Genomic DNA, 15,448 nt, shown 5'->3' on the forward strand with positions numbered 1-15,448 from the left:
GGGGGGGGCAGGAGTTGATGTGCTCAGGTCCAGGCTTTGATCTCCTGCATCCACATGTTCTGACTATAAAACAGGGTCCCGGCAAGGCAGCGGCCAGCACATCCTCTCAGCTTGGTAGGTGCTTACAGTGAAACAAAGGGAGAAAGAAGGGGTCATTTCAGATTACATTTACTTCATGAGATATATTCATGTAGGCGGTGGTTTGGCATATTTGCATTTATGTATGAAGCAATTATAGTTATAAACATCTGACCACATTTTCTTAAATATACAAATATACATGTGTTAAAAAATGGATTCACATATTGCTACATCAGATTCGCAGAAACATAAATTAAATCAGTTTCTAGTACATTCATGATGGATAGTTCATTTACTATTTTAATTAGGCTATCTTTTGGTGTATTTTCTGCTGCTACTGTGTGCACTGCTGGTTTGGAGGTAATTTGTTTGAAGTGACATAATTTGCTGTAACACTAAACACTAAAATCTTCTTTCATTGCTATAAATGTATAAATATTTTCCAGTTAACCACCAGTTACTTAAACCTATTCCTCCCACTTTGTTCAGTGGGATTCAGCAGCCACGGCTGATTGTTGCCTGAAAGGTTTTCTGCCGCGAGTCTTTAATTCAGCTCCCTCAGATACAATTTCATGCTTGAGAAAGTGTTGCATCTTTAATTCCACATGGGCTTTGTTTTGAAACTACTGTCGCCTCCAGTGAATATAACTTGTTTATATATCGCAAAAGGTTTCTGATGATACAAAACCCAGTAAAAAAAACACAACAAAAAAAAAAAAAACATCCAACATGGAGAGGAGATGGAGATCATGAAGCACAAAATCAAACAGTTCTTAACAAAGCAAAGATGAAACGAAGTGGATGAAGAAAGAACAAACAGCTCCTCATTTAACACGCTGAAATAAAGGTCAGTGCAGAGTGTTTGGTTTTTTTTTTTCTCAATGCCGCAGTCTACACATTCTGCTAATTCAGATCTTTCACAGTTATTCTACAAAGAAAATGTATATACACGGTTCAGAGTCCCTGAACTCAGACAGAAACCTTTTTCCATCTAAAGTGCAGTTTGCTGTGAGGTTACACAGGTTCACGTTGCTGCAACAGAGAGAAAGAGGGGCCAGGGCCATTTAGAAGATTTTTTTTTTTTTATTATCTATTGATAAAAGTGGTCCGTCACAAACTAGACTACACAAAGAAAATAAAAAACTTTCTTCCACAAAAACAACCACAGCTGTGATCTCCAGAAACCTCTGCACCCTAACACCACATGTCGTTTTTCTATGAGGATATAGAAGAGACATCGAGTGTTAAGTTTTTGGGGGTTTTTTTCCCGGCTTGTTAACTGTAGCTCCAGGAAACATACTGTGGGAAAGTTTAAGTGAGATACAGTCAACTATTTCCTCAAATAAGAGGAAGCTGTGCAGGGACAGTGAGTTTGTATGTAAAACAAACATGCTGTGGTGTTTAGCTCCGTGATGAAAGAAGCAGAAAATAATGAATGAATTTGTTGCAACTATCGATTATTTTAATTGTTAATCAATCAGCAGATTATTTTTCCGATAAAACAATTGACTGCTTTGGACATGAAATGGTAAAAGATCGTGAAAGAGGGCCATCACAATTTCCCAAAGAGCAATGTGGTGTCCTCAGAGAGCTTTCTTTTACAAACAGCAGCAAAAGATAATCAGGTTACTCTCACATAGAAGCTGCACATCCTCACACGAGAAGCTTTTGCAAAATTTTGCCTTAAAAATGACTAAAATGATTATTTGATTTTCAAAATATAATACTTTTTGGCAATAAACTAATCAGACAATTGACTAATCTTCAGGTTTATTTTTAATATGTTACGCCCCCCGTCCCGGAGGAGGGAGCACAGCATTAAAGTTAAAGGTTCTAAAACCACAAGCTGAGGCTTAAGCAGTGTGATTGATGCTAACTAATGCCAGCTTTACACTGAACAACGGTTGAAGAGATTTCACCGTCATAGCTAAATTTCGGTGGACAGAGGAGAGGAGGAAGCTCTGTGCCGTACAGTGAGTCTGCTCAGCCTCGCTCATTCTCACATGCTGTTTCCTGTCTGTCAGAGAGTCTGTGATCCACACACAGATCAGGCCGGACGCAATCAGCTGGGAGGACTCGGTCAGTAAGAGCTCCAGGTAGACTGGTTATAGGCAGAGCTAAAGAGAAGAACAGGAACTGTATCTCAGGACAGACTGTGAGGGTACAGAGGGATGGGGTCCAGATTGCATCATGTGTTGAACCTGTAGGAAAACTGAAGAGGGATTAAATCTCGTTTTTCCCTATCTCCAACTTAACGTAGCGTGTAATATGGTCTGCCATTATAACTGATCCTGGTCCAATAATGTATATTGCAAATTTTTCAAATTGCCCTGGTACATACCATTGGGCTATACCATTCCTTAACCTTGACGTTAGCTTAGCGTCTCATCTGCCTGCCTCACTCCCATCAGTGGCTCGCGCCCTCAAATTTCTGCTCACATGCATTACGCAGACAGTGAAGCTAAATATAAGTAGCAAGAGCTAAAAATCTAAATTGTTTAATACGCATTACTTTCTTACCTTCTAAGTTTCTGAATTAGATTGGCACACCCTTTCATTTCTAATGTTGGCCTGGCATTTCATTACCAATATAGAATGTCTTATGTGATCTAATGTTAGCAAACACTGGTGCTCAGTCATGACCAGTGAGACAATGGAGAATTATTTGTTATAGAGAGATCAATATATGACATCAACATTATTTCATTTTAATAGTCTTTTGTGTGGTTGTGCTGGTTTGGTTAGTGTTTTACCTTTTTTGGCCTGACCACAACAGTGGGGACCAGCACTATAATGTCGAATATCCCTGACTGACTGAGTGATCATATTTCCACCATTGGTCAGCCAAATGTAACATGAGAGGAAATATTGTATTTTCTACTCCACTACATAGCTACTACTACAAAGCTTTGGTCAAACAAGCAAGATACTGTAAGGACTAAACAGAGCAGTTCACTGAAGCACACACCTGCGCTGTACTGGGTCGACCCCTCTGATTGCCATTGTATAATTCGCACTCTGCCCTGATACACCACACCCCCAAACTACGAGACAATGTCATGTTCGTCCACCATCAAAGCCCAACTGTTATCAGCTGTTATAGATGTTAAAATGAGAGTTACATATGTAACTATGGTTCAGTCTGACCAAGCAGAAAGAGGGACCGGAGTCTCATTGGTTGTGGACAACCCAAAGTACTGGACAAATTAAATTGTTGACCTGATTAAGAAAAGTCAGAGTTTCACCAAAGTTATTACAATTCATCCTGGGGGGGGGGGGGGGGGGGCATGAATGTCTGAACCACATTTCATCACAATCCATCCAACAGTTGTTGAGGTATTTCACTTTAAACCACAAATCAACCTCAATGGTAACGCAACAGAGAAAAGGTCAGAGGATCGCCAAAGTCTGTAGGAGTCTTCCTCTGTGGACCATGAATGTCTGTAGCTAGGAAAACCAAGTCTGGAGCAAAGTGGTAGGCAAACCAAGCAGGAGACAAAAAGTTTCTCATCATAGGGAGGGAAGGAGACATGATAATCAACCTTTTCTGAAGACAGTGTTGACCTCAGTTGTTCACATGAAAAGTGACAGAAATGGGAAAGGTGTAGGGAGAGGAAGTTTCCATGCCCACACCCATCATCTGACAAAGTTCTGATAAAGTATGCTGCTGTGCTCATGTCATGTCAAAGTTATCATAATTACAGTTTCTGACTTGTAAATAGCATCCATCCAAACTCATCTGTTTACATCTGGTTTAAGTTAGATGTAAAAACTGGTTTCTTCGTAAATTTCAAAACAGATTCATTCTGAGACACTTTGATATCAGTACAGACTGAAACACTTCACCAGTGTCAGAATGAAACTGCAAGGTCTGGTCTTCATACTGACTCTGTGTTGCTCATAGAAAGAGGGACCTTCATTACGACTCAGATAATATCCTTAGACTTGATTTTTTTTTTTTTATTCCCACATGAAAACATTTGTCAGACAGTGAAACAGTGAGGTGCTCTCCTTGTCCCTCTCAGAAACACCTTATCTCTATTTAACTCACTCAATCGCTCCATCTGGCTTTTGTGTTAAACCTTTACAATTACATATGAAGAGCTGGGTGGTGAGTGTGTCATGTTATCTGTGAAAGCCTGCAGCGTGAGGGGGGCGATAGATTCACACACTTCCACAGGATAAAGAACAAAGAGGTTGTCACACTTCACTCAGAGGTAGGAGAGGAGGATTATTGTATCTGAAGGTCTGCAGGTCTGAAACTGATCTGGATTTCTCTAAGTATACTTCTATTTGGACTGGGAACATCTGAACATCACTGACTCTGAATGAGTGAACTATGCTCAGAGGGTAAAGAGGCTTTGGAAAGCACATAGGTGGATGCCTTAAGTTGGCTTTCAATAAAGAGGTGAAGTTATTCCCTGTTTCACCACAGTGACTGTGGTATATTCTCGCCTATCCTAGACAAACAGCAGAGAAACACCGCAGACCATGTTCACAAAGAATCTTTTTAATTGTACCTGTAAATCTAAAGTTAGGGAATAATGGGTTAACACTGTAGGAGCTTAAAGAATTTATACTTTAGGTATTTTTAAATGAATGTGAGTAAAGGCCGTCACAACAATCCTTACATGCCCTCACCCAGTGTCTGCTGGGATTGGCTCCAGTCCACCGTGACACTATAGGTCTAAGCAGTATGGGTAATGGATGGATATTTTCACCTGATCAGTCTTGATGACTTTCTCTTCATGGCTTGTTCTTAGGCTTAAAATAAGTATTTATTCTGCATTTTGTCAGTTTTGGGAATGTTAAGGTCCCACATTTTAAAACAAAAAAGACACTTACGACCATCCAAAAAAACAATGGGAACTAAACAGGCAAAACAAAATGGAATAGTCAAAAACGCTGGGAACATGGGAGCAAAAAAAACAGACGCAAACACAAGTACAACAGATCAACAGATGAAATAACAAGGGCAACTGGGAGCACAGAGACTAAATACACACAAGGGAGGCGATGGTAATTCAACACTGAAACTCATTAGGGCGGGGCAGACAATCATAAAGAGTCCAATAAAAGCTCCATCACAATCTTAAAGAGGTTATAATGTAAAATTAGATAAAAGCCTGTTAATCAATAAGCGTTATACATCTTGGTGGGTGTACTTTTGAACTTTGGAAAGAAAAACACTCCAGCGTCACAGGTGGAGTGACTACATTTAGCAGACGATCAGATTCACCTTCAGACCAAACCAACAACTTCCTCTGAGTGAGTCCAGCTGCAGGAGAGAGACGTGGGAAACTACAACACTGCTGCTTCAACCTGCTGAAACTCCACACTGAAGGTGAGTTTGACAAAAACCACGACTCAAAGTGAAAGTAAATCTCAGTGAAGTTAGTAGAGGACTGACTGTACTTTCTGTCTGCTGTGTTTTTAGCTTCACTCACAGACTAAATGGCTTCCAGGTCAGAGGAGGATTTCTGCTGTCCTGTCTGTCATGACGTCTTTAGAGATCCTATTGTTCTGCCATGTAGCCACAGCTTCTGTAAAGACTGTCTGAAGAGCTGGTGGAAAGGGAGACCAACACGTGACTGTCCAGTTTGTAAGAGAAGACCTGCAAAGGGTCATCCACCTTTAAACTGGGCATTAAGGAACCAGTATGAGGCCTTCAAACAGGAGAGAGATCAGAGATCTCCAGAGTCTGTCTGCAGTCTGCACTCTGAGAGACTCAAACTCTTCTGTCTGGACCATCAGCAGCCAGTTTGTGTCGTCTGCAGAGATTCAGAAAAACACACCAACCACAGATTCAGACCCATCGATGAAGCTGCTCCACAACACAAGAAGGAACTTCAGGAAACTCTGGAGCCCTTAAAGAAGAAGTTAAAGGGTTGTGAACAAGTTAAAGAGGAGTTTGATCAAACAGCAGAACACATTAAGGTCCAGGCCCAACACACAGAGAGGCAGATTAAGGAGCAGTTTAAGAAGCTTCACCAGTTTCTAGAGGAGGAAGAGGAGGCCAGGATCACTGCTCTGAGGGAGGAAGAGGAGCAGAAGAGTCAGATGATGAAGGAGAAGATGGAGGCTCTGAGCAGAGAGATAGCAGCTCTGTCACACACAGTCAGAGCCACAGAGGACGAGCTGAGAGCTGAAGACGTCTCATTCCTGCACAACTACAAGGTTACAGTGGAAAGAGTCCAGCAGCGCCTCCTGCTGGATGATCCAGAGCTGGCTCTGATAGACCAGGCCAAACATCTGGGCAACCTGACCTTCAACATCTGGAATAAGATGAAGGACATGGTCTCCTACAGTCCTGTGGTTCTGGATCCAAACACTGCTCATCCAGACCTCATCCTGTCTGAGGATCTGACCAGTGTGAGACGAGGACAGAGACAGAAGCTTCCTGACAATCCAGAGAGGTTTGATAAATACCTCGTTGTCCTGAGCTCTGAGGGTTTTAACTCAGGGACTCACAGCTGGGATGTTGAAGTCAGAGACAATACAAACTGGTCACTGGGTGTGTTTGCAGAGTCTGTCCAGAGGAAGAGAGACATACAGTCTGGATTCTGGAGAATAAGGTTTTGTGGAGGTAAATACTCAGCATATTCACCACAAGCTTTATCCACTGATCTGTCAGTGAAGAAGCTCCAGAGGATCAGAGTGAATCTGGACTGGAACAAAGGAAGTTTGTCGTTCTCTGATCCTGATACTAACACACACATACACACCTTCACACACACTTTCACTGAGAAGCTGTTTCCATTCATTAGAACTGTTGGTGAACTGAAGATCTCACCACTGAAGGTCTCTGTGACAGTGGAACAGAGCAGTTAGAGATAAAGAGGATGATCATATTTATCATGTTGTTTATGTCTTAAAGGGAAAAGTCAGTGAATTTAAGGTGTGAAGCTGCACCTGTCCTCCTGCTGCCTCATTACTCCAAAGCTCTGTTTATGTTTCTTTTAGCAGCTTAACTACATTTATGAAATTTTGTTTTTTTTCCATTCAGTTACCATCAGCTGAACTCTGAAAGAGCAGGTCTGCACATTCTGCACGACACAATTACTGTTTTTTTTTTTAATTTTATTTGTAAAGTTCATTAAACAGGCAATTTTTTTTAAATCATTTTTGAAACCCAGGTTGACGTCTGTGGCAGCAACATGTTATACAAGCCATCGGAAACTATTGTGAGGTTAAACTGAGCTAATGAGACACTTTTAGCTCAAACAGATAAATCATAAAAGGACTCACAGACTCTCAGCATTAATGCTGAAAACAGCATATGATGTAACTCTAACACTAGGAGCTGGTTTACAATGGTACTCTATCCATTTAAAATGATGATCAGATATTGTGAACGTGTAACTGTCTAGTCCTCAACATAAAATGTGAGCTATACTTTTTATGCCTACGCACCAGCGACTGCTTTATGTTTTCAGCCTGTCCATCCCTTTCTCTTGAACACAATATCTTGGGAACTCATCAAGCGAATCCCTTCAAATTTGGTACAAATGTCCATTTGGACTGAAGGATGAACTGATTAGAGTTTGCTGGTCAAAGGTCAAAGCTGAATGTCACACTGACCTTCTGAATGTGATCTATATTAGGAACGCCTTGAGGGAATTTCTTCACATTTGGCAGTTGGACTCAATTTTGAACTAATTAGAACTTGGTGGTCAAAGGTCAAAGGTCATGGTGACCTCACAAAACACAACTTTGGTCATTTATGGCTCAGTTTATCACAAATGTCTAATAGGATAAAATTATGTAGTGATGACATTTTACATCCAAAAGGTCAAAGGTTTACTTCACTGTGAAATCACAATGTTCTGCAAAAACACTTCTGGCTGTTATTTCATGCGGTAACTCAGGAAGGGGAGATGTTAGTATATATTTCCTGCAACTTGACTGGTTGGCAAAGTCATACAACCACAAGGTATGGATTCTTGTTGAAACATTTTTATAGAAAAACATGTCACTATGGTCTCTATGTATTCTTATATACACTGAACAGACTGCAACTTGTATTAAATCTTTCATTTAATGAGCCTAAAACATCCTCATCTGGATCAAATTACCAACCTGTAAGTGATTAATATACCAGCCAGCTGTTCCAATACTTCACCCACCTCCTACCTCACAGAGCCAACCAGTACTCCTTCAGAATAAAGACAACAATGAGGTGAAACAAGATGTTGTTCGGTTATTGAGTTTCCCTTTATAACGAACTGTGTGTTTGACATCTGACCATGATTCTCAGTTTAACACAGTCCAACCCTTTAACATGCTGCTGCTTCACTCCTGTCAGCGCCCACTTAACTGAAATGCTGATGTCGAGTAAACTTATCAAATTAGGTGAGATGAGTGAGCAGGATTTCATCAGTGATGCTGCTGAGTCAGCGCTCCTCCCTCTCCTCACATGTTCTCTCAGCACAGACTCATGAAACTTGCATCTTAATGTGTAAAATATCAGAGTACAAGTGCTGGATCTGTCAGTGTTCAAGTTTTGGAGGAGGGGGGATTCAGATGTACGATTGCTGCTCACATACATTACTTTGCATAGTACAGTTAGTATATTAAAAGTCAGATCAGCACTTTAAAAAGCGTATTAAGTCTCACGTGTGTAGCAGCTGTAGAATTACCCATAGGCTGAAGAACACCAGTCACACCAGTTCTAGAAGAGCAGCAAGGTGTACAGTCAACAGACACACAGTGGCAGGCTCTCTCATTCTCTGACCCCAGTACAAAAGTTTTTCAGCTTTTTTTTTTGTATGTATGTATGTATGTATGTATGTACATTAAAATTCATACATATATGTAATATAAATAAATAAAGTGTGCATAAAAAATAATGTATGGCTTCACAGTAATTATATTAAAAGCAAAAATGAAAATGAGCAAAATAAATATTCACGTAAACAAAATTCACTGGCTTTAACTGACGCCTCAATCTCAAATCTATATATAAATATGGGCATCACATTAAAAAGAAAAATAAAGTTCACACTAAATAAAAAGTTTGTTTATTAAATTATGAGGCTACTCATTCAGTGCAATCCTAGAGTAACACACAATAATAATAGTACACAAGAACATTGCAAATAACAATCAAACACCATTACGCACCTAGAAGAGCAGCAGGGGGGAAGTCAACACACTGACTCCTGCAGCGAGTCCGACGGAATGCAACAGAGGACAAATCTCAGACAGATTTCAGAAAAACAGGAGTTTTTTACGAGCAAAACTAACTGTAAAACTCAGCTACACACAAACTACATCTATAGAATAATTTTAAAGCAGTTAAGTGCTAGCTTACCAAAGGGAAGGAGACCACCACGCCGCGTCTCCACAGCACAACAGTTTTCCAGCTACCAGCTACGTCACTCATGAGTGTTTTGTGCGTCGTTGATTAAAGCCCCCCCTGCTACAACGGGTAAACAGGGACTATAAAACAAATCAATTCAAAATTGAGCCAGAAAAACAATGTCACGCAAACTTTACGACAAAGAATATCACACACAGGGTTTGAGAATGTTCACGCACAAAAAAAAAAGAATTAAAAATAAATGAACAATATATTACATTAAGACCATCCTGTATCATCAACACAACAGCAGCAGGTGTATGGAGCGAATAATGGCCATAAAGATTTGAATTGTTTAAGCAACTGAATACATGATTATGAAATTTAATCACTAAACTGTAGCACTGAAATATTTTACTTTGAAAACCATCTGTTTAAATGTAAGATGTACGATTTACCAATGTTCCCTGAACTCCTCGCATGCTGGCTGTCAGTAGATGCTAGCTATAGCACACATCATCAGAGGCCACAGTTCAGAGGGGGTTTGGGCAGCAGTAGTGAACTGTGTTGTGCCTCATAAGTATATTGTAAAATGTGCCAATATGAGGGGCAATATGGGGCCCCTTTTTTCTTCAGGGGCCCAAAATATTTGCTTGGTTTGCCTCACCTGATGGTACACTTCTGTATTCATATCCTGTATGTTCAAATTCTTTGAACATGTTTAACAGAAATCTATTTTCTTTTTCAGGTGAACAAACAGTTTTTAAACAAGCCTTGTCGAGCCTTTTTTATTAGACAAGCCTTCCAGACAGTTGACAACAAAATTTATAGTAAAAGCACACTCTAACAACCTGCATGAATATTCCTACAATAAAGTGACACATCTCTATTTATGAACATCAAGAAATTCAACGATTTACATATAAACATAAGAACATTTTAAGCTAAATAAAGGAAATAGAAAAAATGGTCATAATCTGTGTTAGTGAAACCAGATCAGAGGGAGTTGATCCTCTTTTTGTGGTTTTCTACAAACAATCACTGGCTTGTTTTTAGAGTGTTTCCTCTTCACTTCAGTCTGGACCCAGACTCTGATCAGTGTTACTGCCCCCGTCAGAGTGAACTGTTCTCAGCTCTGCAGTAACACGATTTGACCCACATCTCTGTAATCCTCATTTTTCCCATATTGACAACATGCAGGTGCAGGAAACGGCAGGACCTCAGGTCGGCCTCGCGGCTGAGATGGCACCAAATATCATTAAAAAGTGATTATGAGAGAACTCACACAATGAACAGCAGCAACTAAAAGCCACTGAGGAGTGAAATAGTCTGCATCTGCTGCTCACTGCTTTGTTAGGCGGGTAAGTAAGCCTGAAAACTGAACATTTAACACAGCAACTCAAATCATTTGGTTATGATGCAGCACAGTTCCTGTTTGAATAACAAAATACCTGCCATGCATGCTGATTCAAATGTATTTGTGTATGTGATTGAATCACAGGTCAGATTTAAATTGGATGTGAAAAGTTCAGAGTTATTTCTAAAGGCAACCCCCTCTGAGTTCAGGACTGGAACAGGAATGATCCTATCAGTGATTCCTCTGAGCTGCTGCTGCCTTTTCCCTGGCTCAGGTTCAGAGAGGTTGGCTCATCACTTTATGTTTTTCCAGACAAAATAAATCTTTCATATGGTTTCTCGGCCCAGAGTTCCCTGGAAATTGGCCATGTAAGATAAAAGTGTGGTTTAAGAAAAGATGGGTCACTCAGATTGAGCAAAGTTTTCACATCAAGTTTCCCGCAGCTATTTGTAAACCAATAAACAATGAAAATAAATGAGATCTTTCATGTGCAGAGAGAGAAATCTAAATGAAAAATCACAAGAGAGAACTGTTTTTGTTATCACCGTTATTTATTAGAATCTTCTTTGAAACAATACAAAGAGCAAAATGGCGTTGATTTCATAGCCCTCCTATTCTCTTGCATTGTCTCCTAAATGCATGTGCGTGGAACACCAGACTGACGTTGACCTCAACTACAGTATGAATGTAGCTACATGCACGTCTACAGCTCTGCAGGATACTTGCTGGAGTTTGGCTGGGGGAGCACTGCAGACCCTACTCCAGGATGGAAAACAGATCTTCTTTGTATATATATATATATATATATATATATATATAGAGAGAGAGAGAGAGAGGGAGAGAGAGAGAGAGACAGACAGAAAGAGAGAGAGAGGTGTGGTCAGCTGGTTATTTCTTTTGTTATTGCTGTCAATTTTTTTGTTGCAAGGTTTATGTTTGGTAGAAATGTAAGTCATGTGGTAAAAGTAAGGACAATAGTTTAAGTATATGCATGGGAGTTTTAACCTGACATTAACAGTATAGCAGTACAATAAGCTAACCAGGCCTCTGCACCTTAGTCAGAGTCATATGCCAAATTTGTTAGTTACGGTACTCACATCCTAATTCACATTTTTCACCAATTCACCTCCCATGCAAAAGGATTATCAGACATGAAGGGATCATGCCATGACAATCCTGTCACAAAATTAGAATTGAGTGGGTGGGCTACAGAAAAAAACAAACATTTAATCTATATTTCATTTATTACTTGTTGCCAGAATAAAAGCTGTAAGTACTGTTGGGTTGTGGTGCATAAGAAGAAGAGAAATTACCTGCAGCAACTTGATAAATCACTGTGTTTCTGACTTTTTATCACAGACGGCGATGTTTGTTTTTTTCCATGATTCTCCATGACAGCCTCAGTGTTTTCACCAGTCAACAGTCCTCAAGGTCAGTCAGTCAGTCAGCTGCCTGATGACGACACGCCGTCACCACAGATTAAATGTCAGGAGAGGAAGGAAATCAACATGAAACATTAAAGGGCCTTAATGGAGGACGAGAAGTGACATTTCCTGGAAACATTTTTTCTGGCTCAGTGTGTCACTGTCTCACAGCACCGTGGGTTTAACACAGCACAGTGTTGCTTTTTGACAGCTGTCATTCACGGAGCAAACATCTAGATTTACAGCAGATTCCTAATTATGAAAAAATGCCTCTGCAGTGGTTCTCATTTTGAGACATTTACATCATAATCCGTGCAATTTTATCTTTAAAGTTTCACTCATGGTGCGTCTACAAAACAAATACAACCACAACATGCTGTATGACACGTATGAAAGCTCCTGTTTAAACCTGCACTCTCATCTACACATAAAAGTGATTTTCCTTTCCCTCTTGTGTGATCTGTTACTTTAACGAACATCCAACTCTTTGACTCGCCGTTGATTAAATAATGTGTGGTTGTCTGCAGCTGCGTGTTGAATGTTAAAGCAGTTATTTTTACATTTGAATGGAGCAGCAGCTCAAACAGACTTTACCGAGTTTCAGAGCAGTGAGGAGGATGTGAAATGAAAACATGTAAATGGTCAAAGTGGAAACTGCCAATATGTATTTATGTAAAGGAGTGTTTAACATGAGTGTTACTGGATCTGTCTCACTGAGCAGTGAAGAGGGACGGCCAGAAAACACTGTGTCAGCTTAAAAAACAAACAAACGCAAGAGCATGCACACAAACATACACACATACTGTACATGAGACTGTATATGTTGACATTTGTGCAGGAAAACTGAATTCCAGCCCATTTTTCATTCGCTTAAAACTAACTAAAAGCTGAAATGTTTGTTGTTTATTTTTTATTTTAATGATATATCGATTTTTGTTTGTTTGTTTTGATATCAATTATCAATTATTATCATCATTATTTCCAATACATTGGAAATGCTCACTTCATAAAAAGTAAAAAAAAAAAAGAAGGAAGAGAAAAGAAAAGAAAAATATGAGAATAATAATAATAATAATAAAAGTGACTCCACCTTCCCATCTTCCCCCAACCACCCACCCACAGTTCAGGCCATCCATCCCAACATTGATTTAAAAAAAAATAAGAAAATCTATAAATCAGTTGTAAAATTGATAGTAAACCAGTGCAGTGATATAAAACAGGTGTTCTATGTGCTCTCTGTCTGGTCTTCGTCCGTACTCTGGCTGCTGCGATCTGAACAAGTCGTAGGCAGCCAATAGCTTTTTGTAGGAAGAACAAGAACGAGAGAGGATTGTAATAGTCGAGCTCAGAGGTTATAAAAGCATGCATTCGTTTTTCTGTCAGCCGGGGACAGTTGTGGTCTAACCATAGCAATGTTTCAAAGACAATCCAAGCTAACCCTGAGGTCTCTGACTAAGTCCTGGTATGAAGGTGCAGAGACAGTTGCCTTCTCTGGGCTTCTGCCCCAAGAACAACATATCAAACTTATAAACATTTAACTGAAACCACAGTCTTTCACCAACTAAATCACAATCTTTTCCTAAACCTAAGTAGGTTTTGTGCCTGAACCTAAACACGCCATGGCTGTTATCATTGTAACCATGACAACCAAGGTCTGGTACGCCTGCTGCTGTACAGGGCAGTGCTTCAGGAGACACTCCAATGGGTCGTACCAGAGGGTTGAACAAAACGACCTGTATGCTTGTTAGGGTTGGAGGACTTGTTTCCCTACGACATGCGTGCAGTATGAGAACATAAACTTTATTTTTAGGACCCAATACAGGACATTCATTCAGCTGCTTAAAATGACACGTGTGTCATTAAGCAACCTCTTCTCATGATGAGTGATGAGTCACAGAGCTACAACCATGATACTGGATTGTTAGACGTTTATTTATTGATTGGCAATAACAACACAATATGTAGTGAAACGCTGATTCTGTAATATCTTAATGAAGTCATCACTGGTAGAATGTGGCATCTGTCTGTCTGTCGCCTCTCAGTTTGTCCCGCGCTGGACAACACACCTGCCCGCTGTCTTCAGACCTTTTCACGCTTTTGTCAAACACCATCAATCAGCAGCTGATTTGACAAAAGACTGCTTAACAGAGCATTGGCCCGGAGCTGCTGCCATAGGGATCCCAGCAGGGTCTATCTGTGTCTCCGTCCTTCAACCGACCAGCGGGGCATCCATCTCAATCATCCTCACCCTGCACTGGCTCGCTGGGAACATCCCCACAGGACAGACGGGAGGCGGGGAGAGAGAGCAAGAGACACAGAGAGGAGGCAGGGAGAGAGAGCAAGAGACTCAGAGAGGAGGGTTGGAAATATGTGAGGGACAATGAGCAGGAAGAAAAAAGGGAAGGAGAAATATAAAAAGTGTGCAGAGGGAGAGGATGAGTACACATGCATGGCAGGTGATTGGACGCCCATTTTAACCCTGTGATGACAAACTGAAAGGTCATTTCATTTCTCTTGTTACAACTCTATCATTCTTTTTCTTTCACTGTATTTCATCCCTTTCACTCCAACAACAACACGACCAATCAGTCGTCGTACCTAAAGGACAAAAGAGGTTGTCAGTGTCTTCCTGAATGAACCTAAACCAGCAATATCTGAGAGAATGATGATGTTGTTTTTCACAGGAGGATAGTCAGGGGACGATTGAACAGAAAATGTAGTAAAACACCAACAGTTGCAGAAAGAAGAAGCTTACTTTGGATCCGTCTATCCATTCATCCATCCATCCATTTTCTGCTGGTCGCAGTGGCAGCAGGTCAAGTAAAGTTGTCCAGACATCGCTCCTCGTGGGGGATCCGGAGGCGTCTCCAGACCAGCTGAGATTCTCTTCTCACGTGAAGGAGCAGCAGCTCTTCTCCGAGCTCCCCGCGGATCTCAGAGAGATGTCCTCTGGATCCATTACAAGTGAGGACCATCTCTGTTCCTCTTGGAGATCCACCTACAGAAGGACAATAAAAATGATTGCTCTCAACAGAGCTCTGCTGCATAAGGTAAAATAAATAAAAGACTTACATAGTGTACACTGCGGCTGAGCTGTGGTAGATATGTGCAAAGGTTCTTGCAGAAACTTTCACTCCTGAACTGTTGCTTCAGACCTGTTGTGTAGCGTGTGCTCTCAGCTCATCTATTAACTGTGCTGAGGTGAGATTCAGGGATTATTAAGGAACGATTCAGGCGAAAAAAGAAGAGACAAGGACACAGTTACGGCAGCAGACTTACCTGAGT

At 40.5% G+C, this 15,448-nt stretch overlaps 1 protein-coding gene across 1 annotated transcript; it reads left to right on the plus strand.

Annotated features, from left to right (window-relative positions):
• Positions 1-5,312: 5,312 nt before the first annotated feature.
• LOC111656546 (nuclear factor 7, ovary-like) lies at positions 5,313-8,269 on the plus strand. The gene is made up of 2 exons (XM_023408288.2): positions 5,313-5,425; positions 5,519-8,269. Exon 2 carries the CDS (start codon positions 5,536-5,538, stop codon positions 6,910-6,912), a length of 1,377 nt encoding a protein of 458 aa, XP_023264056.1. The 5' UTR covers positions 5,313-5,425; positions 5,519-5,535; the 3' UTR covers positions 6,913-8,269.
• Positions 8,270-15,448: the final 7,179 nt, after the last annotated feature.

This window comes from Seriola lalandi, unplaced genomic scaffold (assembly GCF_002814215.2).
Source record: "Seriola lalandi dorsalis isolate HSWRI2012SDOR001 ecotype SW California unplaced genomic scaffold, Sedor1 jcf7180002054358, whole genome shotgun sequence".
NCBI classification, from domain to species: Eukaryota; Metazoa; Chordata; class Actinopteri; order Carangiformes; family Carangidae; genus Seriola; species Seriola lalandi.